The sequence below is a fragment of the Callospermophilus lateralis genome, chromosome 6 (assembly GCF_048772815.1).
Source record: "Callospermophilus lateralis isolate mCalLat2 chromosome 6, mCalLat2.hap1, whole genome shotgun sequence".
NCBI classification, from domain to species: domain Eukaryota; kingdom Metazoa; phylum Chordata; class Mammalia; order Rodentia; family Sciuridae; genus Callospermophilus; species Callospermophilus lateralis.
This window is the reverse complement of record NC_135310.1, coordinates 122856768-122882256: the sequence shown is the minus strand read 5'-3', so window position 1 is coordinate 122882256 and position 25489 is coordinate 122856768. Positions and strand designations below refer to the sequence as shown.

The following is a 25489-nucleotide window of genomic DNA, read 5'->3' as shown; positions in this document are numbered from 1 at the left end:
TGCTGGACAAACAGCAGCTGGACTCTGCCCTATAGCACAGTCAACAGGGGAACCAGCTGGGGGACTATTTCTGGTCTCTAGCTAGGGTGGTCTGGGATTGTTGGGGAGAACCTGGAAGCTGACATGAAGTGTCAAAGGGGAGAGTCCCAGACCTTGGGCAGCAAAGGGTGGGGCTTGTGTAGTTTCTGTTTCTTCAACTGGCAGCTCAGTGGGGCCCTCCTGCTTGAACATTCCCGGAAAGTGATGTGTATAGGGAAGGCCGGACAAGCTGCAGGTGCCAGAACCGATTGCATAAAAGGCTGGGGGTTGGTGGGGAAGGGAGTGCCACTAGACTTAGGTCTAGAGTTTCAGCTTGGACACTGAGCCAAGCAGGCACACAGAAGGAACCTGGAGAAGCCCTCCTGACCCCAGCTCGCCTGCTTCTCTCCTGCCTTCTATCACCATGGGGTGCCATCTCAGCCCCCACCTCTGTCTGATATCTTTGGTCTTGGGCCTCTTGCCCGGAGGTAAGAAAGGGTCACCCCCACCCTCCTGCTGCCCCCAGCATTCTTCCTTGACTTTGTAGGGCCAAGCTTCACCAGTATTTCTTTTCAGGTGTGAACATAATTCCATTGCTGGCCCAGCCCCAAGGCTCCTGCTCTCTGGAGGGGGTAGAGATCAAAGGTGGCTCCTTCCAACTTCTCCAAGAGGGCAAGACCCTGGAGTACATATGTCCCTCTGGCTTCTACCCATACCCTGTCCAGACACGCACCTGCAGATCTACAGGGTCCTGGAGTTCCCTAAAGACTCGAGACCAAAAGATTGTCAAGAAAGCAGAGTGCAGAGGTTAGAGGCAGTGAGAACAGGGATGTGCTGAGACAGGGGATGATGGGCCAGGTGGTAGCCAAGGTCAGCAGCCCTTGGGTGAGATTAGAGCTGTGTTGAGGCCAGCAGCCCAACAGGTTTGGCTAAACAGGGTAAGGGGCAGCCCTAGGGGTGCAGGTAAAAATCTGGGAGGCAGGGGGGCTCACCTTCACTAAGCATTTGCCCTGTATCTGGCAGCTGTGGCAGTGAAGAGAATGCTCAGGAATGGGGAGCAGACCAGCAGACCAGGGACTTGCTGTTTCTCAGTGACAAGGTCTCTGAGAGCAAGAGGGATACCCTGAAGATAGCCCTTCTATCTTGATGACTTTTACTTGTCCTCCTCCCCAAAGCGATTTACTGCCCAAGACCTCAGGAATTTGAGAATGGGTACTACTGGCCCAGGTCTTCTTATTACAATGTGAGCGATGAGATCTCTTTCCAATGCTACCATGGATACATTCTCCGGGGCTCTGCCAATCGCACCTGCCAAGTAAATGGCCGGTGGGATGGGCAAACAGCAATCTGCGATGATGGAGGTGAGAAGCCTGCCTGCTCCTGTCGACCACACTCTCTCCCTTACACATCCATCCCCAAGGAACAGGCATCACAACTGTTCTCTGACCTGCCCTCTCGGCCTCTGCAGCGGGGTACTGCCCAAACCCGGGCATTCCCATTGGCACGAGGAAGGTGGGAAGCCAGTACCGCCTTGAAGACACAGTCACTTACCACTGCAGCCGGGGGCTTACCCTGCGTGGCTCCCAACAGCGAAAATGCCAGGAAGGTGGATCTTGGAGTGGAACAGAGCCTTCCTGCCAAGGTGAGTCTTGACTTGGGCTCCCAGGTCAGATCCTACTCTCCAGTCCTAATGTTCCCACAGCAAGGCACTGTCTCCTTCTCTCTTCAACCCAGCTTCTCCTCACTTCTTCCAAACTCTGTAGAGCTTTCTCACTTCCAAGCCCTTCCCATCCTAGAAATGCATCATCCTGTCTTTCGGGTCACTGTCCTTGACCCTTCAGCTATTTGACCTGATTTCTGACCTTTCCCAGACACCTTCATGTATGACACCCCTCAAGAGGTGGCCGAAGCCTTCCTGTCTTCCCTGACAGAGACCATAGAAGGAGTTGATGCTGAGGATGGGCACAGCCCAGGTTTGAGCAGAGTTGGGAGGAAGAGCAGGGAATTGGGGGAGTTGCAGGAGAAACATGCATCCTGAAACCTGAGTCTCTCTGCTGGCATCCAGGGGAACAACAAAAGCGGAAGATTGTCCTGGATCCCTCAGGCTCCATGAACATCTACCTGGTGCTGGATGGATCTGACAGCATTGGGACAGGCAACTTCACAGGGGCTAAGAGGTGTCTCGCCAACTTAATTGAGAAGGTGGAATTCCCTTCCCCTTGAATGTGGGGATCCTGACTGGACCTTGCTGCCCTTCCAGGACTAAGTTCCTTTGTGCTCCCTGTTTCTCTGAACCACAGCATCTCAGTAAAATCTCCAGGTCCTATTCTGTCCTTTCCTTTTAAGGTGAAGTGGTAATTTAATGCTTGACACAGCTTCCTCCATGAACTTCAGCCTGAGCTTCTTACTGTGGTCTTTCTGTCCCAAAAAAGGTGCTGAATTTTTCTAACTATAATATTGTACTTTCAATGCCATGACCTCTTACTCTTCTCATTCACAGATAGCAAGTTATGGGGTGAGGCCAAGATATGCTCTAGTGACATATGCCACAGAACCCAAAGTTGTGATCAGAGTGTCTGATCAAAAGAGCAGCGATGCAGACTGGGTCACAGAGAAACTCAACCAAATCAGTTACGAAGGTCAGAAGTTAAGAAAGGGAAGCTCTCAGGTTAACTGGGGGGTCAGAGAAGTCAGAAGCCTCAGAGATATTGTGGGGGAAGGGGTAGAGGGGGCAGGGGCGGGTACCATACATTGTAGTTAAAGATGGATGGCAGTGTTACTGGGTAATGGGGGTTAGTGGGGACATATTGGGTGCTGATAGGGCAATTTTGTGGTCAAATGGATGTCAGAGGGATGACAATCCACAAAGATGAAGGATGTGGGATCTCAATTGTGATAGGCTCAAGGATGGCTTGGAAGACCAGGTGAGGTGATGACCTTTTCCCTTTCTACAGACCACAAATTGAAGACAGGGACTAATACCAAGAGGGCCCTCCAGGCAGTGTACAACATGATGAACTGGGCAGGAGATGTCCCCCCTGAAGGCTGGAACCGTACCCGCCACGTCATCATCCTGATGACTGATGGTCAGAAGGGATCTTTTTCCTACCCAGACTCCCCACCCTCAAATCTACATGTAACACTTGAGTTGGGGTCCTGAACACTGCTCATAGCTGGCTGTTGAGTTTTCCAATGACCCTTTTAAAGGTGGGATCCTTCTCCCCAAGGCCTTCTATGATCTGTCACCTCCATCCCATCTCCAACCTGCTACTCAGCCATGTGTGTTGTCACTGCCTTCCCCAATTAATGTTTTTAGATTCTTTTCCTCTCCTGCCCACATGGTCCTTGTCTTCTCTGCAGGCTTGTACAACATGGGTGGGGATCCAGTCACTATTATTGGTGAGATCCGGGACTTGTTGGACATTGGCAGGGATCGCAAAAACCCAAGGGAGGATTATTTGGGTGAGTGACCTGCCAAAGACCTAGCATCATGCTTTCTCAGGGCCTGGACCCTTACTCTGCCTTTTCCTTCCTTAGATGTATATGTGTTTGGGGTCGGGCCTCTGGTGGACCAAGTGAACATCAATGCTTTGGCTTCCAAGAAGGACAATGAGCAGCATGTGTTCAAAGTCAAGGACATGGAAAATCTGGAGGATGTTTTCTACCAAATGATTGGTAAGAACATACAAAAGCGTAAGACGAATATTAGGAAACTCAGATCTCATCAAGTTGCTCATTTCCCTCTACCTCCTCCTTCCTCCCTCCCTTCCTTCCTTTCTGGGGATAGAATCCAGGGCCTCACACATGCTACACACGCATTCTACAACTGATACTTACCAGACCTTGGAAACCTTTTCTCATTCCTCTATGTCACTATTCTTGTTTCCTGCCACTGTCCACTTCCTGATCTTAGAATTACAACAACATCAGGACTTTCTACTTCATTTTACAAATGTGGTAATTGATACTAAGGGAAGAAAGCTAGCAACAAAAGTGGGTCTGAAAACAGCAGGTCCCTGATTTGGTCCCAAGGCCTTTCACTACCCCAGTGTTTCCTAACAAATGCTCTCAGCCTTTTTCTCTATGTGGGCTTCTGTTCCCCATAGACATGCGGGGTGGGGGGCGGGGATTCCTTCTGAAATGGCTGCTGCCACTTGGGGATGAAGGGTCTCTAGCTTTCAGCACTTTCCTTTCGGCTAGATGAAACCCAGACTCTGGGGCTCTGCGGCATGGTTTGGGAACACAGGAAAGGTACTGATTACCACAAGCAACCATGGCATGCCAAGATCTCAGTCACTGTAAGTACTATATCCTAGTAGGTACTTGTGGGAGGGGAGGTGGAAGGGGCAAAGAGGGCAGAGGAAGAACAAAATATGCACATCAGACTGGCTTTTCCCCCTTCACTGTTCTGTTCCCAGCGCCCTTTGAAGGGACATGAGAACTGTATGGGGGCTGTGGTGTCTGAGTACTTTGTGCTGACAGCGGCACACTGTTTCACTGTGGATGACCAAAAACACTCAATCAAGGTCAGCGTGGGTAAGGATGCAGCAGATGGGCCCTGAGCTCCGGTCATACCTCCCACTTCCTTGCCACCCCGAACTCTGCCCTTCCCTCTAAAAAGTTGGGGGTAGGGAAAACCAGAAGTCAGGATGACACTGGGTCAGTCAGGAGGCTGCCCTCTCTTCCCCCATCAGGAGGGAAGAGGCAGGACCTGGAGATAGAAGAAGTCCTATTTCACCCCAACTACAACATCAATGGGAAAAAGGAAAAAGGAATTTCTGAATTTTATGACTATGACATTGCCTTGATCAAGCTCAAGAATAAACTGAAGTATAGCCAGACTCTTAGGTGAGATAATCTGGGTCCCTGAGGAAAGGAGGCTGGGGAAGGTGGGCTGGAGGACAGGGGTGCAGGGCAGGCCATTTGCTGCTCCTGACTGTCCTCACCTCTGTAACAGGCCCATTTGTCTGCCCTGCACCGAGGGAACAACTCGAGCTTTGCGACTCCCTCAGACAGCCACTTGCAAGCAACACAGTAAGGCATATTCTGGGATGGGACAAAGATAAGACTCCAGGAGATGCGAGGGGGAGGTGTAGTAGGAGCAAATGATGCCTAGCTCAGGAAGGGCTTGAAGGACATTTGTTAAGACAGAAGCAATGGGCTGGGGATGTGGCTCGAGCGGTAGCGCACTTGCCTGGCATGCGTGCGGCCCGGGTTCGATCCTCAGCACCACATACAAAGATGTTGTGCCCGCCGATAACTAAAAAATAAATATTAAAATTCTCTCTCTCTCTCTCTAAAAAAAAAAAAGACAGAAGCAATGGGGTGGGAGGGGAGAACTGGAGTAACCCAGTCTGTCCACCTGTTCAGAGGAAGAGCTGCTCCCTATCAAGGATGTCAAAGCAATGTTCGTTTCTGAGGAAGAGAAAAAGCTGACTCGAAAGGAGGTTTACATCAAGAATGGAGATAAGGTGAGGAATGGGGAAATCCTAAGGTCCTCTAGGCCTGTCTTAAGTCGGCTTTGTTCATCATCCCTTTCTCCCCCATGCTCCCCTTTAGAAAGCCAGCTGTGAGAGAGATGCTCAATATGCTCCAGGCTATGATAAAGTCAAGGATATCTCAGAAGTTGTCACCCCTAGGTTCCTCTGCACTGGAGGGGTATATCCCTATGCTGATCCCAATACTTGCAAAGGTGAGAGGATTCTGGTTCTTATAAGTTCCTGAGGCCCAATAGTTCTTTCCCTAAAGCTTCTCTCCTATAGGTGACTCTGGTGGTCCTCTGATTATTCACAAGAAAAGTCGCTTCATTCAAGTGAGTACTCCCTTTCCTATCTGTGGGGAGATGCTAAGTGGTCAGCATGGACCCCAAAGCAGGAAAGCTCACTGAAGGTAGCTGGTAACAGAAGGACAGAGCCCGCCTAACCTTAGTCTCCGAACTGATCACTTTAGCGTTATGTGTCTGGCCTGCAAGGCAAGAACAGGGTTGAGCTGGATATCTAGTCTCATTCCCTTGGATCAGCTCAGATGCACTTGGGATAATCATGCTTCCTGACATTAGGATGAAACTCTACAAAATGATCCATAGCATTCCCTCACCTCTGCAGGTTGGTGTGATCAGCTGGGGAGTAGTGGATGTCTGCAAAGACCACAGACTGCAACAGCAGGTACCTGCTCACGCCCGGGACTTTCACGTCAATCTCTTCCAAGTGCTGCCCTGGCTCAAGGAGAAACTCAAAGATGAGGATCTGGGTTTTCTATGAGGGTTTTCCTGCTGGAAAGGGGCATGGGATCAAATTAAAACAGCTGCAATAATAACTGTGTTCCAGATCCTTGTGGGGTAAAGGAGCGGGGGATGTGTACTGATGATGTTAACAACTGAAATATAATCTGACAGCCGTTTTTAAAGGCTTAACCCCAATCCCAAGTGCTGAAAAACCAGAGGCTGAGGAAGGTGTGTGAGCTTCCACCTCAGTGTTTTACTGAGACCAGCATTGGGGGCGTATGAGGCACAAGGAATCCAGCTCCATTCCCTAGAAGTCATCTACAAGGTTTTCCTCATAGACATCATCATTGTAGACAATCTGGGTCCTCTTGTCCCGGTGGCAACCCTTAGGGCTATTCTGGACAGCTAGAGAGGGAAAAGAGTAACAATTAAGGTTTGAAGGAGATCATGAGTCAGACCTGAGGCCTAGAGCCTGACTACCTCACTCTGGCCTCTGTCCCTAGGAAGCCCAGTTCTCATGCTGCCCTCTGGTGGACAGGATGGCCAGTCTCCTCTTAGCTCCTTCAGGTTGGTTGTGGTCAACCTATCACAATCGAGAGTGTGATGTTATTGCAGAGCATGTGGCTATTGTGATGAATGCTTTGTTCTTAGAAAATCTTCAAATGTTATCATTACTGAGACATGTGAATGATGTTAACCTACTGCTTTTAGTCAATACATCAAAAATTAAAAATCAGAAATCTGTAGCCCTTTGTTGATCAATTCTGGATCCTTCCTAGTGTCCAAATCCTACCTCCTCCTTACTTCTTTCCCAGGAAAATCTATTTTCAGGTAAAATGGGTCATTCACAGTAAGAAATGTGACTGGCCCCACCAGAACTCCTTTAAGGGGTAACTTTGGCTCTCAGCATACTCTCTTGAGCCTCTGGTCCTTTTTTCCCTTTCTCTTTCTTTCCTTCATCAGACATGGTCCCTCTCTTCAAGGATTCCATCCCTCCTACCTGAGGGCTAGAGCAAGTCTCTCCACACCAACTCCCATTCTCTTGGGTCTCCTACCACTGACCACTTATCCCTCTTGAAGCCTGTGTCCTTTGGCTTTAGTGGCCTAGGGTCTCTGATGCTGTTCCTAGTGCTGGACACTTCTTGCTTTCTTTGCCGAATCCTCACCCTAATATGTCAGGGCTGCTATGGACATGTAGGGCACAAGGAGCCTGGTCCACCTTCCTAACATATTCCCTGAACAGTCCCCAAATTAGTCCTGGGTCACTCTTTTCTCCAAAATCAGTTTTCCTAATGATACTATCATTTTGTAGCCATCCCAAGATGCAAATGACTCTAAACCATTTTTACTCCTCACTTCACATTTAAGTTCTGGACTCTTAATTTCAAAGTTTCATGAAGTCTGCTGTACTCCAGCTCAGAATGCACAAGTCTCATGAACTGTTCATCTCCCTACTAACCTGACTTTGGCTCCCACTTTCTTCCCTGTTCCAGTCATTGCTTTGGTTTTAATACTCTTCTCTCCTCCCCTTACCCCTACCTGATGGAGGGCCTGGCAATTCTCCTTTCTATTCCCATAGCCTCCATAAAAATTCTGACCATTACCACCTCTAAGGAACCCAGGGATATGCAAGGGAACAAAAAGGGATAGGTTGTGGGGGGAATGAGGAAGATTTCTGTTCTTACCAAGGGAGCCCCAGAGAGACTTGCCAGTAGCAGCATCCAGCATGGGCTGTTTTCGGGCTATGTTGACTTTGAGCTGTACGGACTCCACCTGGGTCCCGTTGAGCTGTAGTAGAAGATGATAGGGTACAGAGGATAGGGGAAACATTATAGATAACCCAGAGAAGCTATTCCAGGGGCTACTATCCTAGAAGCAGATAAATAGGGATCTGAAATTATAAGTTTTTCTGTGTGACTAGAAAGAGACTTCCTGTCAAAAGGAACCAATTTCCTCCTGGCTTTCAAGTATTTTAAGAAGAAAACATGAAGCTGGCAGAAGGGATGGGAAGAACAGGTCTGGGAAGTCCCAACCTCGGCAACGGCCTGATCTGCTGACTCCATCTTTTCATAGGTGACGAAGGCACAGCTGGGATGAGAAAAAAACAGAGTCAGTAGAAGGCCTCTGGGCTCTGCTGGACCCAACCAAACACAGTGCTCACAGGCTGCTGGAAACAGGGCAGCTTCCTCCCCTAGGCCTTACATCCCAGGTCTTCTTATCATGCCCTGTGGCCATCCTTACTTTCTGGGTGGGTCCATGGAGAGGTCAATGATGTTTCCAAAGGGAGAGAAGGCCCCTCGGAGGAGAGTGGGTGTCATGTCTTCTCCATACACGTACAGAGTGTTCCCCTTCCGAGGGGCCCGGCGTTCAGGGAATGAGTCCGACCCTATGGGATTCGCAATCAATCACAAGACAGTCCATTTCACCTTCCACCTTAGTGGCACCCACTCAAGTCTGAGCTGAGATCACCCATCCTGCCAGCCAAGATCACTCACTGCGGAAAGGGCCCTCTCGGTCTCGGTCTCTATCCCTGTCCCGGTCTCGATCTCGATCTCTATCCCTGTCTCTATCTCGATCTCGGTCTCTGTCTCGATCCCGGTCCCGATCTCGATCTCGATCTCTGTCCCGCTCCCGATCTCGGTCTCTGTCCCGGTTCCTCTCGTGGCTGCGGTCCCGGCTTCGGGGAGGGGAGGTTGAGGAGCGAGCACTGCCACGTTCTTCATAGCCCCAGTCAAAGCTTCGAGGGGGACCATCACCAGACGCTGGGCCCTCTGCTTCTTCTCCATCTGGCCCTAGTTCCCAAAGTCTATCACTAGAAGATACAAAGCTGAAGAGAAACAGATAATATAATTCAAAGAGGGCCTTTACTTCCTCCTCCCAGACCCCGTGGAGACTCAACACACCCTCCACAACCTATTTTTTTTTTTAACTCCAGTCCCAACCATCCCAAGGACTAGGCAATCAATCCCCACACTGAGTGGGACCCAGTCTAGTTCTCTAACCTCTCATACAAAGATTTCCTCTGGGGACGTCTGGATGACTGAAAAAGAAACCAAGAATAGTTAATATGGGGTCTCTCGTCTTCCTCAATCCCCAGCTCAGGGATGGCAAATTGGAACCATTACCTCCTGCAGGTCATCGTCAGCAGATATGCTCCTCTGGAAGGGCTGGAAAGTAGGGACTGGCCCCTTCTCAGGGTCCTGAAGAGGTGGAAGAAGCCTATGTCAGTGTTGGAACAGGAGGCTGCCTAACCATGAGATAGAGGGGCTACTCTTCCCTCACTCTCTTCTTGACTTCTGATCTTTTCTTTTAATGCTACATATACTTCTTATCTGATTGTGTGTAGTTTTTAAAATAAATGACCTGACATACATGTAAAGTACCTGGTTTAACCGCTACCTTGAATCTGATGATGTTTTCAGCCTGTTCAACTTCTCGGAGCAACACATTTTAAGAGCTCTAACCTCACGTGGATTAGAATCACAGAATGTATAAAACAGAGAAGACAATAGGAGTCACCTAGTTTTTTTTCACTTTACAAATAAGAAACCTAAGGCTCTTCCCATGTGTGGTGGGTCACACCTACAGTCCAGCTATTGGGAAGCTGAGGTGGGATCCCTTGTGCCCAAGAGTTCAATATCAGCCTGGGCAACATAGGGAGACCCATCTCAGAGAGAAAAGAAAAGGGAAAAAAAAAAAAAAAGAAACCCCAAAGCTCAGTTGGTACAATAAGTTGCCCATGTCTAAATATGCATTGTTTTCCCCTTAAATCTATCTCCCTTCTAACTTGGAGAGATGCTCTCTGAAATCAAAGGTCCCAAGAACAATCCTGCTTGTGCACACCTTTAGCTTCCCCTCTAGGGTTCGAGAACGTTTGAAGCCTGAGTTCTTGGTCTCGGCTTTGATGGCACTGATAGCCCCTGACTTCACCAGTTGCTTTGCCTGCTCTGTTGCTGTAGCTGTGTCCACCACAGGCTGCTCTGACAGTGCTGGAGTAGTGAAGGAAACAGACATTACATTGGCTGCGGTACAGGTCAGGCCCACACCGCCCACTTCTAATCCTCTCCATTTCCTGTCACTCACAGCGTTTGACGCCACCTTGGCTGGCTGTGCTGCTGCTACTTTGCTTCTTCAGAGCCAGCAATGCCTTTTTCTGTGAATGGTGAGAAGACAGTGGTCAGTCAGGCCAAGTCTTTTCCCAAGGCCCCTGGGTACAACACTCCAGGGACACCTTCCTTGAAGAAGACAATGCAAATAGTACCCCTGGAGTGGTGCATTGAGGCATCCCTGCCTCTCATATCTGATCCCCCAAATCATGTACAATACCAGCAATACTTAACCAAACCATGATATCCAGAGGCTTTCCAGAGTCTCACATTTTTTAAGTTGATGAAAATGAATCCAGTCATGGATTGGAGCCCCAGGATATAAGTTGCAAGTAAGTAAAACCTATGTGCCTTTGTGGGGGTGTTCACCTACCCATTCCTTACATATTTAAGGAAGTCCAGACATGACTTTGTAACAGAGATATACAGAAGTAAATACATGGTTCCTATGCTTAACAGTCCAGGAGATGAAATGACTAGACTGAATGCCAAGAATGATTATAAAAGATGTAGATTACTTGTAGCTGAATACAAATAAGACTTTCTGATGCTTATGTGGCTAGTAAACTGGGCCCCAAGTAGAATCGAAGCCAACACAAATAGAAAAGTATTTTAGACAAAGAAAACAAAGATGAAGAGAAAAGACAGTTTCAGGGAATGAATTCTGAGTAGTAAACAGTTCTGCTTGATTAGACAGCAATGTCAACCTAAGGTTTTGGGGCTTTGTTGTATATATAATGTGAAATCCCTTATGAATTTTGAGGACAAAATGGATCATTTTAATAGGAGTGAATGTTTGCTCAAAAAAAAAAAAAAAAAAGACTGAAGACCATTCTAACAGCCTAGGTGCAACGGTGTGCAATGAGAAATTCATGGAAATGAATAAACAGGATAAATTACTTTGAAAGAAGAATCAAGAAGACTTGGCACACTGAACATGGTGGTGTGTGCCTGTAGTTCAGCAACTCAGGAGTCTGAGGCAGGAGGGTCACTTAAGCCTAGGAATTGGAGACTAGCCCAGGCAACATAGTGAGACCCCAATCTCAAAAAGAAAAGGGGGAAAAACTGTTTGGCTCTGCAAATGGTGCAGAAGTCAGAGATGAGATTTTTGAGTTCAAACACAAAAGAGTTGAACATAGTCAGTTCTATGTGCAAGAGCAAGAAAAAGGACTAGATTAGATAGGAAGATAATAATTTCAGTCTGGGTCCCTAAAGGTTATAAGTAAGGCAACAGATGCAACTTCAAAATCTAAACTTGGGAATTACCAGTCTGAAGTGTGGTGGTATTAAAAGCCCCAGAAAAAGATGACAATTCCATGAAAGACTGCATAGAAAAAGGAAAAAGTCACACCAAGACTTGAGAAAGCCCACCTGGAGAGGTGATGTCTCCAGGTGTGAGCTGGAACCCCCCCATCCCCTCACACTCACCCCGGTGTTCTTGGAGTGCTGAATCTGAAAGGTTGGGATATGCCCCCACACACTCCCTCACCTTTTTCTTGAGTTTGTTGAATTTCTTCTGCAGAGCCTCCTCCTCCTCGCTCAGTCCGGGGGGTATCACCAACATGGTGGCTCCTGGTTCAAGGGCAGGGCCCAAGACATCTTTCTCCACTTTCACCACCCGGGATTCACACGCCGTCCACCCTGTACTCCAACCCACCCTTCCAGGCCTGCCTACTTTTGCCTTTGGCCTTTCTCTACCCCTTGTTTAAACCAGGCTGTGGTCCAAGCTCCCGCTCCTTATATCAACCAGCATTTCCTCTTGTCTCCAAGGATCAGACATCAGAGCCTTGGGGTACCACGTGGCTCAGGGAGGGAAAAACACCGACTCCGTCACCAAGGTGATGGCACCCGACCCCCCATCCCCATTTGAGTTAGTATGGCCAACAGCGGGGTCTGGACAGCAGAGGAGGCTGCTGAACCCGCGCAGCTCTCTTAGTGCAAGAAAAAGGGGAAGAAAACAGAAAGGGCTCCGAAAAAAGGGGCGAGGGGTGAAGAGAAGACCTTACCTGAGGGGGCGGCAACTCGAGCCCCACGGTCTCGGGCGGCGCCAGCGCTGGCTGCTGAGAGCGGGCTCTAAGCGATGACGTAGCAGGGGCTGAGAACGCGGTAACCAAGGCGGCGGAGGCGCAGGCACTTCCGCCCGGCCTTCCCCTGTTCCAGGTCGGGCCCCTTGGCCGCGCTGGTCCACGCTCCCGGCGGGGGTGTGTACCGGAAGTCGCCTCTACTTCCGCCCATTTAGGGGCGGGGCTTGCCTGCAACTACTCGCTGCCTTTCAAGGCTGCCCTGGCTCCGGGATGTTGGAGACCGAGAGACTTGGTGAGGGGGAGGGAGGTGGAACCGAGTCGTAGACCGAGAATGACTCTTGACCTTTGACCTCTGACCTTTGCTCTCTAGTGCTTCCTTCCCCCGACCCCCTGAACCTGCCGCTTCGGACCGTGGAACTGGGATGCACAGGGCGCTGGGAGCTGCTGAACGTGCCTGGGACTCCAGAGAGCACCGTGAGTGACATTTGACCTCAAGCTTTGACCCGCATTGAGCCTAAAACTTCCTCCACCCTCCTCAGTAGGATCTAGCATGACCTACCTGTCCTGTGTCTGGCCACGGTCATCTGGGCCCCCTGCTGATGCCGGGCAGATCTTAGCTCAGTGGACATGGTCAGAGCCCATCTGAGGATGGAGCTGGGAGTGCTGGAAATGCCTTGGTTCTGAGAGATACTCTTTGAAATGTGTCCTTTTCTTGGAGTTCCCTGTCCTCAAGAACAAGTGCACTTTGTGGCTGAGATGCTATCTTTTGAGTCCCTGTCTCTTCATCTTTAGGTCTGGCACGCCTTTTCTAAAACTAATGATTACCAAGTTTAAGTGTACTTCGTGATTATCAGAAGAGCTTTTTAAGAATGCAACTCTTGGGCTGGGGTTGTGGCTCAGCAGTAGAGAGCTTGCCTAGCACATGTAAGGCTCTGGGTTCGATCTTAAATAAAACAAAATAAAGGTATTGTGTACAACTGAAAAAATAAATATTTGAAAATAAAAAGAATGCAACTTTTGGGTGGGAATGATTGTGAAATCCAAAGTCTGTACCCCAGATAATTTAGTAGCAGGTAGTGTTTTGACAACTTTTAGGAAACATTGCTTCTGCCTGATGAACCTGGACTGTCTGGGACATCTACTATTTCTGACCTAAACACAAATCTTATCATTTTTTTTTCATGTTACTCTTTTTTTTTTTTTTTTTTGGTGCTGGGGATTGAACCCAGGGCCTTGTGCATGCGAGGCAAGCACTGTACCGATTGACTTATATCCCCAGCTCTTCATGTTACTCTTTTTCCTGACCTAATGCCTCTCATCTTACCTTGGTTCCAGCTTCCCCATGGCCTTCCTCCCTGTGCCCCAGATCTGCACCAAGAAGCAGAACAGTTGTTTCTGTCCTCTCCAGCCTGGTTGCCACTGCATGGTGTGGAGCATTCAGCTCGGTGAGGAGACTGGAGGGGTCAAGACTAGAGAGACGGGTCAGTGAAGGAAGCTGGGGCAGAGAGAGCGAAGATTTGAAAATTATTTTCTTTCTTTTCAGAAAATGGCAGAGGAAGACAGATCCCTGGTCACTCCTGGCTGCCCCCGGGGCACCAGTTCCATCTGACCTTCAGGCACAAAGACACCCAACAACAGGCCAGATCCTGGGCTACAAGGAGGTAAAAGATCAGGGGCTTCCAGAAGTAGAATTGGGAGAAGATGGTCAGAGGCAAGCTCAGCCTCACTGGGGTTCTGATCTCTTACCTCAGGTCCTGTTGGAGAACACAAACCTGTCAGCCACAACCTCCTTATCTCTTCGCCGGCCTCCAGGGCCAGTCTCCCAGTCTCTATGGGGGAACCCAACACAGTACCCTTTCTGGCCAGGTGACTGTTGTGGAGACAGGGTGGTAGGAGAGGGTGTCCTTAGTCTTCAGGGAAAGGTTCCCCACTCATCCTGTTTTACTCATTCCATGAATCCCTATCTGTCTACCCTCTCAGGTGGGATGGATGAGCCCACCATAACAGATCTGAGCACTCGTGAGGAGGCTGAGGAGGATATAGATTTTGAGAAAGGTGAGGTGAAGCTCTGCATCTGAGCCCCGAGGAAGAGGGGCCCAGGCAGCCCTGTCACTAGGCTGCTGGTAGCCCTTCCAGGCTTTTGTGTTTTATGAAAGCTCCCCCTTGCCCCCACCAACAAACAAACAAAGGGAAAAGTGACCTTTCAATAACAACCTTTATTATCATCTGTTGGGAAATGGTCACAACAGACATACCCATCTATAAACATCTGTATGGCAAATATCTGTTATCTATAACAGCATGCAGTGACCTTGATTCTGTCTCTTTACTCCTGGCTTCCAGATCTTCTCACCATTCCACCTGGCTTTAAGAAAGGCGTGAATTTTGCCCCCAAGGGTGAGTTTTATGAGGTTTTACAGTGGCACCCTTCAATGGATAGAGATGGATGTGACAAGGTTGCTCTTTTTGCTTTGCTTCTCAGATCACCCAGCTTCAGCTCCTGGGCTACTCAGCCTTAGCCGTCTGCTGGAGCCTCTAGATTTGGGAGTGGGTGATGAGGATGAGGGTGAGGCAAAGGGAGAGTCTGAAGGTCCCAGAGGGGACAGTATTTCAGCCTCTACTTGCAGTGTTCCCCTGGCCCGGGCAAGCAGCTTGGAGGACCTAGTGTTAAAGGTTGGTGGTTCTGGGCAATGGAGGCAAGAAAGAAGAGGCCTTGCCATAGGGAGGGTGGGATGGCTAGGTTGGGTCTATGGGAGGAATGGAGCATCTTTGGGAAGAATGAAGTATCTCTGGGGAGGAGTGATCTTTGAGAGCTCTTTGGCTGTACCTTTTATCACTCCTAGGAAGCATCCACAGTCATATCCCCGCCAGAACCTCCCAAACCTCCACCTCAGGAGCAGTGGGCCATTCCTGTAGATGTCACCTCCCCTGTTGGTGATTTCTATCGTCTTATTCCCCAGCCAGCCTTCCAGGTATTGAACCCCAGTCCTCACATGTTCTTTCATCTTTGGGTGACTCAGACTCTGGCCCTGTCTCCCAGCCTACCCCTTGTCTTCTTTCCCCACCAGAGGCCTTGTACCTCCAGACCAGTGTTAGTCCTCAGTCCCAGCTTCACCCCACTCTGAACTTTGTCCCTCTCTCCCGTATGTCCATGAGCAGAAGTCCTCTTCTTCAGCCCATCAATTTCTCTCTCTCACAGTGGGCATTTGAGCCAGATGTGTTTCAGAAACAAGCCATCCTGCACTTGGAACAACATGACTCTGTCTTTGTAGCAGCTCACACATCTGCGGGGAAGACAGTTGTGGCTGAATATGCCATTGCCCTGGCCCAGAAACACATGACACGGTATAAGTACCCTCCTCTCCCTTCACCAACCAGCCCTGTTTTTTCCTGCATCCTGTCTGGACCTCATCTCTCCCCCACCTGTCTGCCTCATCCTTTATAAAGGAGGTTCAGGAAAGACTGAAATGGGGCCCAGAGAGAAATGAGAAGGTGTGGTGGGGAGAAAGTTTAGAAAGATGACCTGGGCTATAGGAAGAGGTGGGAGACAGAGTTTGTTTGTTTGTTTTTTTTTAATATATTTTTCAGTTGTCAGTGGACCTTTATTTTTATTGATTTATTTATATGTGGTGCTGAGGCTCGACCCCAGTGCCTCACACATGCTAGGCAAGTGCTCCACCACTGAGCTACAGCCCCAGCCCAGGAGACTAAGTTTTTCTGGAGTCGTATCATGAAGGAATATGTGAGGGCATTTGGGTAAAGAAGGGGAGCATCACAGCCTCTGGGATGTGGACTTGGGAGAGCTCAGCAAAGCAGAACAAGTGCTGACCATGGGTCTATGTGAGACTCTGGCTGACTTTACACCTCTTCCCAGCACCATCTACACTTCACCTATCAAAGCCCTGAGCAATCAGAAGTTCCGGGACTTCCGAAACACATTTGGGGATGTGGGGCTTCTCACTGGGGATGTGCAGCTCCACCCAGAGGCCTCCTGCCTTATCATGACGACAGAGATCCTCCGGTGAGAAAGGGGCACCCAACATGGTGGGTTTTGGGTAGGTAGAGGAGGCTGCTCTAGAGAACAAAGGTGAAGATGGGAGCCTCTAAGGAGTCAGCTTTCTGCTCTTCTTCCCAGCTCCATGCTGTACAGTGGCTCTGATGTCATTCGGGATCTGGAGTGGGTCATCTTTGATGAGGTTCACTATATTAATGATGCCGAGGTAAGAAACATGGGGTCTCCTGTGGGACTAGTGGAGAGTTCTCCTATTCCATATACCCTGAGGACTGCTGCAACACATGACTAAATCAGTCAGGATCACTCTAGGTGAATTGGGCTGGCACTAAATAAGCACACAGAGACAGAGAAAATACCTTTTTCTTGGGGTCCAGTGATGGCTCCTCTGCCCTAGCTCCCACAAGGGAGGCCAGAGAGGCAGGCGAAAGAGAGAGAGAGCATGCCTGAAAACCTATTTATTGGGGGGAAGACACTCGAGAAAGTTCCACCCAAATGAGGCAAGGGATTGGGTTTCAGGGGTGTGTAGCCCAGTCCATTGGGTGACACCCACTCCCAGAGCTATAATTCCTTGCCTAGAGAAGGTGAAATGCTTTTGCACTTCTAGTGGAAGCCAGTTCCACACCTTCATTGCTCAAGGCTAAGGGTACATGCTCAGCTCCTGTTCATCGTGGCCCCCGACAGAGGACCTTACTGCTTTCTTTGCCCCCATGGACCCCTATGCCACATCTCTGGGGGCAGAAATTGGCCTCTCTGCACTCCCTATGACCAGTCTTCCTTTTCCATGCCTAGCGTGGGGTCGTGTGGGAGGAGGTGCTCATTATGCTCCCTGACCATGTCTCCATCATCCTTCTGAGTGCTACCGTCCCTAATGCCCTGGAGTTTGCTGACTGGATTGGGTGAGATGGGTGAAGGAACTGTAAAATTCCTTGATTGGGAGCTGGGGTTACTAAGGACACCACAGCAAAGAGAAGAGTCAGGCCTTGGGGGTGGCTATGGAATTCCTCTTGGACCCAGAACACTTTGTATGTTGAAATGGGATTGTTGGGGACAACTTTCCATTCTGGGTCTCAGAGTGAGACTGGATAAAGTCAGAGGCGGTGGGGAAGGTGTTAGAGATGGGTGTTCCTTTCTGCACTCCCATCCTGACTTGCTCCCTCTTCCTTTCAGGAGACTGAAGCGTCGCCAGATCTATGTGATCAGCACTGTGGCTCGCCCTGTGCCCCTGGAGCACTATCTCTTCACAGGGAATAGCCCCAAGACCCAGGGAGAGCTCTTTCTGCTGCTGGACTCTCGAGGGGCCTTCCATACCAAGGGGTAAGTCCAGGATTGGGTGAATCAGGTCTGGGCTCCAGCCAGATCTGATGGCTGCCCCTCTCTGCCACAGGTACTATGCAGCTGTAGAGGCCAAGAAGGAGAGAATGAGCAAACATGCCCAGACCTTTGGGGCCAAGCAGCCCACACACCAGGGGGGCCCTGCACAGGTGAGATTTGGGGGGGATCCTATCTGCCAACATAGTTTTCTCTGCTATCCTTTTTTCCCTAGTCCTCTAGGGACTTGGTCTTGAACTTTGAACCCTGGCTGACTGGTCACTATTTCACATCCTCCACTTTAGTTGCCTCTCAGGGACTCAACATCTACCCTTTATCCTTCCTTCTCCAGGACCGTGGGGTGTACCTGTCACTCCTGGCCTCCCTCCGTGCCCGGGCCCAGCTGCCTGTGGTAGTGTTTACCTTCTCCCGGGGCCGCTGTGATGAGCAAGCCTCAGGCCTCACCTCACTTGACCTTACCACGAGTTCAGAGAAGAGTGAGATTCACCTCTTTCTGCAGCGTTGCCTTGCTCGTCTCAGGGGCTCTGACCGCCAACTGCCTCAGGTGCATCTGTATGGAAATTGGTGAGATAAGGTGTTCAGAGACCCATCTCTGACTATGGGCCACTTCCCCACCCTCACAGGTCCTGCACATGTCTGAACTCCTGCACCGTGGCCTGGGTGTACACCACAGTGGCATCTTGCCCATTCTCAAGGAGATTGTGGAGATGCTCTTCAGCCGTGGCCTGGTCAAGGTAAACATGATGGGGGAAGAGGAACTTCCACGGTACTAGGCATCACCTTGTGGGCAGTCCCCAGGACAGAAGTATAGAAGTTTAGACAAGACAGTGCAGAACCTGGGCTCTGGGTCCAGACCACCTGGGTTTGAATCTCAGCCTCACCATATTGGTGAGGACATTGGACAAATTTCTTAACCTCCAAACCTCTAAACAGGGCCTTTGAGAGTCTTAGGTTTCCCATCTTAAAATGGGGATGCACAGGATACTCAAACAAACAATCATCAGAAGAGAAACCCAAAAAACTAGGGACCATATGAAAAGTCACTAGAGCTGGGGATGTGGCTCAGTAGTAGAGCAGTTGCCTAGCATCCATGCCACCCTGGGTTGCATCCCCAGTGCTGAAAAAAAGGAAAAGGAAAGGAAAAAAGTTACTAGTAATCAGAGAAATATAAATTGAAATGCTTAGAAGATATGACTTTACAGCTATTAAATGTAAAATTTAGGAACCTGGCTAATATTAGCCAAGTATGGCCAGAGACATGGGAGACTAGGAGTTGTTGTACCACTTATACCAGTTTAGAATTCACCTGGCATTATATTTTTCACCCTGGCACTATTTAAGCCAATGAATGCCTAGCATGCATAAGGCCCTGGCTTTGGTCCCCAGCACTAAAAATAAATAAATATTTTTTAAAAAATTACAAGTGCACAAAACAAGTCATGGTCTGAAATAACATTAACCAAGATACTTGTTAAACACATTGGAATCATTGCAGTGGGATACGTGTGCAAAAGGAAAAAAATAGGTAAATACATAAGTAAAATAAGGACAATGATAGTATCTGTCCTAAAGAGTTGCCTGGAGAGTTAAATGAGATCCTGTAAGAAATGACCTGGGACTGTGCCTTGGCTACAAAGTGAGGTGGGTGTGACTTTTGCTGAGCACCTTTGTTGATCCTTGCTCTTCTCTGCTCTTCCAGGTCTTGTTTGCCACAGAGACCTTTGCCATGGGTGTAAACATGCCAGCACGTACAGTGGTGTTTGACTCCATGCGTAAGCATGATGGCTCCACTTTCCGGGACCTGCTACCTGGGGAGTATGTACAGATGGCTGGCCGGGCAGGCCGGAGGGGCTTGGACCCCACAGGCACTGTCATCCTTCTCTGCAAGGGTCGTGTGCCTGAGATGGCAGATCTGCACCGCATGATGATGGTGAGGAGGGGTGGTGTGAGGCCAAGACAGGCAGGGCTTCAGCTCCAGGGATCTGCTGAATTCCCTTTTCCAACCTTCTGCCTGTTTCCTCCCTAAAAAGCCTACCTCACTTTGTAGCCAGGGCACAGTCCCAGGTCATTTCTTAACAAGATCTCATTTAACTCTCCAGGCAATTCTATAGGACAGGTACTATCATTTTCCTCATTTTGCTTATGTAGTTACCTCTTTTTAGAGAGGAAATGGGCAGAATATTTGTTGGAGTTTTTTATTTTGCCTGGAAGAACCCAAGATGAGACTGAGAAAATCTAAGGAAGAGATTGGATTCCATCCATTCTAGTTTATTCCTGCTGTGAATACTGAGCTAGACAGGGCCTTTGAAAGTCTTTGTATTTCATTTTGTTCTTTCCTGTTACAGAAGAGGTGAGCAGGTGGTTTGTCTATGATCCATGGTTACAGAGCTAGGACCAGATCTGAGAGGATACAGATCCCCATAGGAGTGGCCAAGGAGTCCCCACCTGATCTCATTGACCTCTCTGGCTTGACTCCAGGGGAAGCCATCCCAGCTGCAGTCCCAGTTCCGCCTCACGTACACTATGATTCTCAACCTGCTTCGGGTAGATGCCCTCAGGGTGGAGGACATGATGAAGAGGAGCTTCTCTGAGTTTCCATCCCGTAAAGACAGCAAGGTGAGGAGGCTGGGGTGACCAGTATACTGGACAGGAAGGTGGACAAGACCAGGTTGAGAAGAGGTTGTTATACAGGCCAGTTGGGCGAAGGTAGGGGGTGTGGCAAGATGGGCCTGAGGGCCTTGCTTCACAACATCCCCTTTGCCACCCAGGCCCATGAACAGGCGCTGGCTGAACTAACCAAGAGGCTGGGTGCCTTGGAGGAGCCTGATACGACTGGTCAATTGGTAGACCTACCAGAGTATTACAGCTGGGGGGAGGAACTGACAGAGACCCGGAACATGATCCAGGTAAATGCGTGCCAGTGGGGAGATGATGGGGTGAGGGAGTAAGAGATTGGGTCACCCTGGGTACTCCTGAACTTAGTCCCAGTGACACCTTCTACTATATCCCCTTGTGCATTTCCCTCTTTTTCAGCAACGCATCATAGAGTCGGTGAATGGGCTGAAATCTCTCTCGGCAGGAAGAGTGGTGGTTGTGAAGAATCAGGAGCATCACAATGCACTGGGTGTGATCCTGCAGGTGAGGATGATGGGTTGGGAACTCAGAAGGTGGGAAGGAATGAGGAAACAAACTCTAGCTCCGTCTTCTCTGCTTGGCTGCAGGGCAGGTTGCTGCCACCACAATGCTTTCATTTCCCCCTTTTCCTTCCCACCAATACCTCATGTCCACCTTCCCACACAAAGAAATATGCTGGGTGGTTGGTTACCCCTCCATATTGGTAGGCTCTGCGTGGTTGCTCCCTGATCTCAGCCCAAGGGTGGGCTTCTGGTTTCTACTTTTGATCTCTATTCCTTACATTCCACTGTCCTGGGCTTTCTGCCTCCCTCAGGTCTCCTCAAACTCCACCAGCAGAATTTTCACAACCCTGGTCTTGTGTGATAAGCTTGTGTCTGAGGATCCACAGGACAAGGATCCAGCCACTCCAGATGTGCCCCACCCAGATGACCTAGTAGGGTTTAAGCTGTTCCTGCCTGAAGGTGAGTGAGGCAGATGTCTGGCTTCCTGACTGGTATGTGAGCTGGATGCCTGGCTCTATGGCAAGGACTGACCTACTTTTCCTTTTTCACAGGGCCCTGTGACCATACTGTGGCCAAGCTTCAGCCAGGAGATGTGGCTGCCATCACCACCAAGGTGCTCCGGGTGAATGGTGAGAAGATCTTGGAGGACTTCAGCAAGAGGCAGCAACCAAAATTCAGGTCAGAGATGCTGGGGGGATCCTTTTCCCCAGAGGACATGAATTACCAGCTAGGGGAGTATACTTGAGAGATCCCCTCAGCCTGAGGGGGATCCCCTTGTCTAGCCTAAAGAGGTTCCTATGGCAAAGAAGTCTCTTGCCCAGATCTCAAAAACATGCTCCCTCTTTAGGAAGGATCCTCCCCTTGCAGCTGTGACCACTGCTGTCCAGGAATTGCTTCGTCTGGCTCAAGCCTACCCAGCAGGACCTCCCACCCTTGACCCTGTTAATGACCTACAGCTCAAGGATGTGTCAGTGGTAGAGGGGGGACTCCGGGCGCGGAAGCTGGAAGAGCTAATTCGGGAAGCCCAGTGTGTACACAGCCCCCGTTTTTCTGCCCAGGTAGCTCTCAAGTGGAGGGGGGACTTTTCCTTAACACCTCTGCTGAGTGGGAGAGGACTGAGGGCTCCTGCCTGTGACTCTCTACAGTATTTGAAGCTGAGGGAACGAATGCAGATTCAGAAGGAAATGGAGCGGCTGCGCTTCCTACTGTCAGATCAGTCACTGCTGCTGCTCCCTGAGTATCACCAGCGAGTAGAGGTAGGAGCGGTGGGGATGGGGTTAGGAGGCTAGTGTGGGAGAAAGTGCCAGACTCCCCATCACTAACCCTTTCTTGTAGGTACTCCGAACGCTGGGTTACGTGGACCAGGCAGGCACTGTGAAGTTGGCAGGGCGGGTGGCTTGTGCCATGAGCAGCCATGAATTGCTCCTCACTGAGCTCATGTTTGACAATGCACTGAGTGCCCTGCGGCCTGAGGAGATTGCAGCCCTGCTTTCTGGCCTGGTCTGCCAGAGTCCCGGGGACCCTGGGGATCAGCTTCCAAGCACCCTCAAGCAGGTAAGGGATACTACCACTCTCCCTGGACTGTGGCATTCCCAACCCCTGATCACAAGTGCCTCAGGTGACCACAAGTGCCTCTAAAAATGCACATGGCCTCTTCCTTCACTTGGGCCTCCTTGGGCCTAGAGCAGGAAGACAGGCCTTGACTTCTTCTTTCCCTTCTGCAGGGAGTAGAACGCGTCCGAGCTGTGGCAAAGCGGATTGGTGAGGTCCAGGTGGCCTGTGGTCTGAACCAGACAGTGGAGGAATTTGTGGGGGAACTGAATTTTGGACTTGTTGAGGTTGTGTACGAGTGGGCCCGGGGCATGGTGAGTACCTGGGGTTTGGGGTTTTATGGCTGGCTGGCCGGTCAGAAGCTGTCTGGGTCTGGCATCTTCAATCTTCACTCTGTTTTCTCCACAGCCCTTCTCTGAGTTGGCAGGGCTCTCGGGGACCCCTGAAGGCCTGGTGGTCCGCTGCATCCAGCGCCTGGCTGAGATGTGTCGCTCACTTCGAGGGGCAGCCCGCCTGGTAGGGGAGCCTGTGCTGGGAGCCAAGATGGAGACAGCAGCTACCCTGTTACGAAGGGACATTGTCTTTGCAGCTAGCCTTTACACCCAGTGAATGACTCCTGGGTGGAAGTGGAATAATAAAATAGCAAACCATCACATGTGCTTGGGGTGTTGGGCAGGATGACTCAGCTCAGAAGACACAGCAGGGAGAGCCACTTAGAAAACCTTTATTATCTCTGCAGACGAATTGGCCCCTTGAAGCCTCACTCTGTCGGGGAGGGTGTCTTGGGAACTGATGGGAGGTCCTGGGACATAGCTTCCACGTACCACATAGGCAGGAAGGCATAGGGTGCATCTCGATGTACAGACACTGTGACTGGGCCACCAGGCTCCCAGGAGAAGAGGTGGACAAGCCTGGGGGCAGACGGGAGAGTGAGTTGAGGGCCAGAGACTGAGCTCCTGGGATCCAGAGGGGGTGCACAGAGCTGAATGCCTCACCTGGAGTCATCCTGGACAACTGTGCTTTGGGCAAAGCTAAGGAAGGCAGCACAGAAGTTCATGCACACAGAGGGATTCCAGCCATCACGGTCATTCTGGAGTGGACAAAGGAGGAGGAGGCAGAAGACTAGTGGTGAGGATGGGTTGGAAGAAGGGGAAGGCAGACTGCAGCCCTGGATGTTGGACCCGTGGTCTTGGTGCATGGGGTAGGCAAATATAAGTGGGAACTGTGATGTCATTGTCTTACCCTGACGTGTTCAAACATCTCCATGGTAGGAAAGGTCTTGAGAGAACAGACAAAACCCTCTGGGTTACGGAAGCCAGCAACAACTTTTGGGACTCCTGGGAGGAATGACTGAGCCCACCATTTCAGAAGCTTGTGTCTGACAGGAAAGGCAAGGGGTCAGTGGGACCCTCTCCACCCTCTGTTCCTCCCTCACCTTTAGGCCTTTTCATCCTCCCCAGTCCCCTTCCCAGTCCTTGCTCTGCCCACCCCATCCTGAACCTGTAGAAGCTCCTCCACTGTCCAGGGCTGTACATCTCCTTGGAGGTCTTGAGCTCCACATAACAGGTGGGAGGCTGTGTAGATGGGGCCTGGGGGTCTGTGCAGTCTACCTCCCCGGAAAAGAGCAGAGGGTGGTTTCCCAGGCGGCTGCGTAGCACAGAGCAGAAGGCGACGTTGGTGTTAACTTCCCCAGAGGGGTCTGGGGAGCCTCCGGGTTTGTCTGCACAAGGAGAGAAGCAGCAGCAGGGGTGGGGGCATCTCAATCTCTGGGGAAGGGGAAAGGGGCCACTGAGCAGGGGCAACTCTCACCTGCACACATATACTGCTCAAACTTGTACCCCATGTACATAAGCTCCCGGAGAAGGGGTGGCCGAGCAAGCCTCTGAGCTCGAGCAGCTGGGGTCTCCACTTCACTCAGGTACAGTGTCCCCTGGAACCTGGAGGCTGCCAACTGCCAGCCTTCCTGCCGCTCATATGGTGTTGTCAGCAACTTTGTCAAGTGTCCCCGCCATGTCACTATGGCCCCTGCCAGCCAGCCTGGACCTCTGAGAGGGAAGAGTTAAGAGACCAAAGGTCTGACACAGCATTAGCTCAGCTCATTTCCCCAAGAATCTAAAGACTGATTCCTGTTCCAGCTTTGGCCCTCCTAACTTTAGAAGGTACATTTAAGTCTCCAGATCTACTCTAGGTTATCTCACCCCTCCAGCTGGCCTCGGTGTTCCAGGAGCCATCGTAGCAAGTGGTCCAGCCCCTCTCGAACTTCCTCATCCCGGGGCAGGTATCGATCAGGGTATCCATCTCTCAGGTCAAATTCAGGGCCTGGACCATTGGTGGGGGGTGGGCTGTAGTAGCGGAGGGCTCGGGCATCTCCATGGTATTGGCGTTGTGCATCCAGAGAGAAGCAGCCTAATTCAGAAGGGCGCCGGTAGAAAGGAAAGGGTCCAGAGTAGAGTGCAGGCTCTGTGGGTAGTGAGGATGCGGAATAGGCAAGTCTGTTCCGAGGTTCAGCTGCCTCTAACTTTTCTGCTCTTCTCTTGGTCCCTCTGGGCTCCATAAAGTCCTAAGAGGGAAAAAGAGTGGGTCAGAACCAAGTGGGCTTCCAGACTACCAGATTTTGGCCTTGAAACTTGCAGGCCCAGCCCCTCAAAGCCAGCCCACCTCTTTCTTTGCCCTATCCCCCAGGTTCTTTAAATGCAGTGAGGTCAGGAAGGAATCTGGACTCAGATGAAATATCTGGTTACCTTAGAGTCCCCAACCTTGTCTTCCGCAAGGCTATGACGTCAGGGGGACATATCAGAAGAAGAGCAATGCAAAATTGTTTTTTTCTCTTTGCTTCCAATGATGCAACGATCCCGCTACGGTGCCAGACAAATCCTCTGGAGGGGGTGGAGCGGGTGTGGGTAGCAGAGAGATTTACACCAGGAAATTGAGCCCAACGTGGCCACCGGTGCGGCTTAGCGCCATCCAAGTGTTCCGGGACATGAGCACTCTCGGCCAGAGCCAATCAGCGGCAGGCATAGGGATCCTCCCCGGCGGAAGTGGTGCTGGTATCCGCCTCTCCTAGCAAAGGGCAAGACAAGTGGGAC

General features: G+C 50.4%; 4 protein-coding genes across 4 annotated transcripts; 2 read left to right on the top strand and 2 right to left on the bottom strand.

Moving 5' to 3' along the window:
* The first annotated feature begins 281 nt into the window (after window positions 1-281).
* Window positions 282-6887, top strand: Cfb (complement factor B). The gene is made up of 18 exons (XM_076858908.1): window positions 282-506; window positions 595-825; window positions 1194-1379; window positions 1487-1660; window positions 1890-1991; window positions 2084-2220; window positions 2519-2657; window positions 2973-3104; window positions 3379-3480; window positions 3556-3693; window positions 4219-4316; window positions 4437-4554; window positions 4713-4866; window positions 4976-5052; window positions 5389-5489; window positions 5578-5710; window positions 5781-5830; window positions 6123-6887. The coding sequence occupies exons 1-18, from the start codon at window positions 443-445 to the stop codon at window positions 6276-6278; spliced, it is 2292 nt and encodes a 763-aa protein (XP_076715023.1). The 5' UTR covers window positions 282-442; the 3' UTR covers window positions 6279-6887.
* Nelfe (negative elongation factor complex member E) lies at window positions 6473-12520 on the bottom strand. The gene is made up of 11 exons (XM_076858912.1): window positions 12354-12520; window positions 11837-11919; window positions 10325-10394; window positions 10085-10230; window positions 9367-9441; window positions 9244-9281; window positions 8737-9068; window positions 8483-8627; window positions 8275-8329; window positions 7927-8029; window positions 6473-6646 (listed from the first exon to the last, which is right to left on the bottom strand). The coding sequence occupies exons 2-11, from the start codon at window positions 11909-11911 to the stop codon at window positions 6549-6551; spliced, it is 1137 nt and encodes a 378-aa protein (XP_076715027.1). The 5' UTR covers window positions 11912-11919; window positions 12354-12520; the 3' UTR covers window positions 6473-6548.
* A 76-nt stretch (window positions 12521-12596) lies between these two features.
* Skic2 (SKI2 subunit of superkiller complex) lies at window positions 12597-23144 on the top strand. Its single transcript, XM_076858906.1, has 28 exons — window positions 12597-12663; window positions 12742-12845; window positions 13707-13816; window positions 13915-14032; window positions 14123-14237; window positions 14352-14426; window positions 14715-14768; window positions 14854-15044; window positions 15215-15343; window positions 15571-15716; window positions 16246-16392; window positions 16507-16591; window positions 17176-17282; window positions 17554-17700; window positions 17771-17867; window positions 18047-18259; window positions 18339-18449; window positions 19415-19645; window positions 20194-20331; window positions 20484-20621; window positions 20749-20853; window positions 21164-21311; window positions 21404-21530; window positions 21700-21910; window positions 21998-22108; window positions 22188-22406; window positions 22577-22717; window positions 22812-23144. Exons 1-28 carry the CDS (start codon window positions 12642-12644, stop codon window positions 23010-23012), a joined length of 3741 nt encoding a protein of 1246 aa, XP_076715021.1. The 5' UTR covers window positions 12597-12641; the 3' UTR covers window positions 23013-23144.
* On the bottom strand, window positions 22916-25384 carry Dxo (decapping exoribonuclease). Its single transcript, XM_076858907.1, has 7 exons — window positions 25145-25384; window positions 24602-24963; window positions 24213-24448; window positions 23904-24123; window positions 23646-23781; window positions 23399-23493; window positions 22916-23314 (listed from the first exon to the last, which is right to left on the bottom strand). Exons 2-7 carry the CDS (start codon window positions 24955-24957, stop codon window positions 23164-23166), a joined length of 1194 nt encoding a protein of 397 aa, XP_076715022.1. The 5' UTR covers window positions 24958-24963; window positions 25145-25384; the 3' UTR covers window positions 22916-23163.
* Window positions 25385-25489: the final 105 nt, after the last annotated feature.

What these genes read in the sequence shown, in the direction of transcription:
- Cfb (XM_076858908.1), top strand. Translation starts at nt 443, where the DNA reads ATGGGGTGCCATCTCAGCCCCCACCTCTGTCTGATATCTTTGGTCTTG. An exon ending in AACAGAGCCTTCCTGCCAAG is followed by an intron (nt 1,661 to 1,889) that starts GTGAGTCTTGAC and finishes GACCTTTCCCAG; the next exon opens with ACACCTTCATGTATGACACC. An exon ending in CATCATCCTGATGACTGATG is followed by an intron (nt 3,105 to 3,378) that starts GTCAGAAGGGAT and finishes TCTTCTCTGCAG; the next exon opens with GCTTGTACAACATGGGTGGG.
- Nelfe (XM_076858912.1), bottom strand. Translation starts at nt 11,911, where the DNA reads ATGTTGGTGATACCCCCCGGACTGAGCGAGGAGGAGGAGGCTCTGCAG. An exon ending in CTGACGATGACCTGCAGGAG is followed by an intron (nt 9,282 to 9,366) that starts GTAATGGTTCCA and finishes TTTCTTTTTCAG; the next exon opens with TCATCCAGACGTCCCCAGAG. An exon ending in TCCATGGACCCACCCAGAAA is followed by an intron (nt 8,330 to 8,482) that starts GTAAGGATGGCC and finishes TTCTCATCCCAG; the next exon opens with CTGTGCCTTCGTCACCTATG.
- Skic2 (XM_076858906.1), top strand. Translation starts at nt 12,642, where the DNA reads ATGTTGGAGACCGAGAGACTTG. An exon ending in ACAGTACCCTTTCTGGCCAG is followed by an intron (nt 14,238 to 14,351) that starts GTGACTGTTGTG and finishes CTACCCTCTCAG; the next exon opens with GTGGGATGGATGAGCCCACC. An exon ending in CGTGAATTTTGCCCCCAAGG is followed by an intron (nt 14,769 to 14,853) that starts GTGAGTTTTATG and finishes TTTGCTTCTCAG; the next exon opens with ATCACCCAGCTTCAGCTCCT.
- Dxo (XM_076858907.1), bottom strand. Translation starts at nt 24,957, where the DNA reads ATGGAGCCCAGAGGGACCAAGAGAAGAGCAGAAAAGTTAGAGGCAGCT. An exon ending in CAGTGGAGGAGCTTCTACAG is followed by an intron (nt 23,782 to 23,903) that starts GTTCAGGATGGG and finishes CTTTCCTGTCAG; the next exon opens with ACACAAGCTTCTGAAATGGT. An exon ending in AGATGTTTGAACACGTCAGG is followed by an intron (nt 23,494 to 23,645) that starts GTAAGACAATGA and finishes TGTCCACTCCAG; the next exon opens with AATGACCGTGATGGCTGGAA.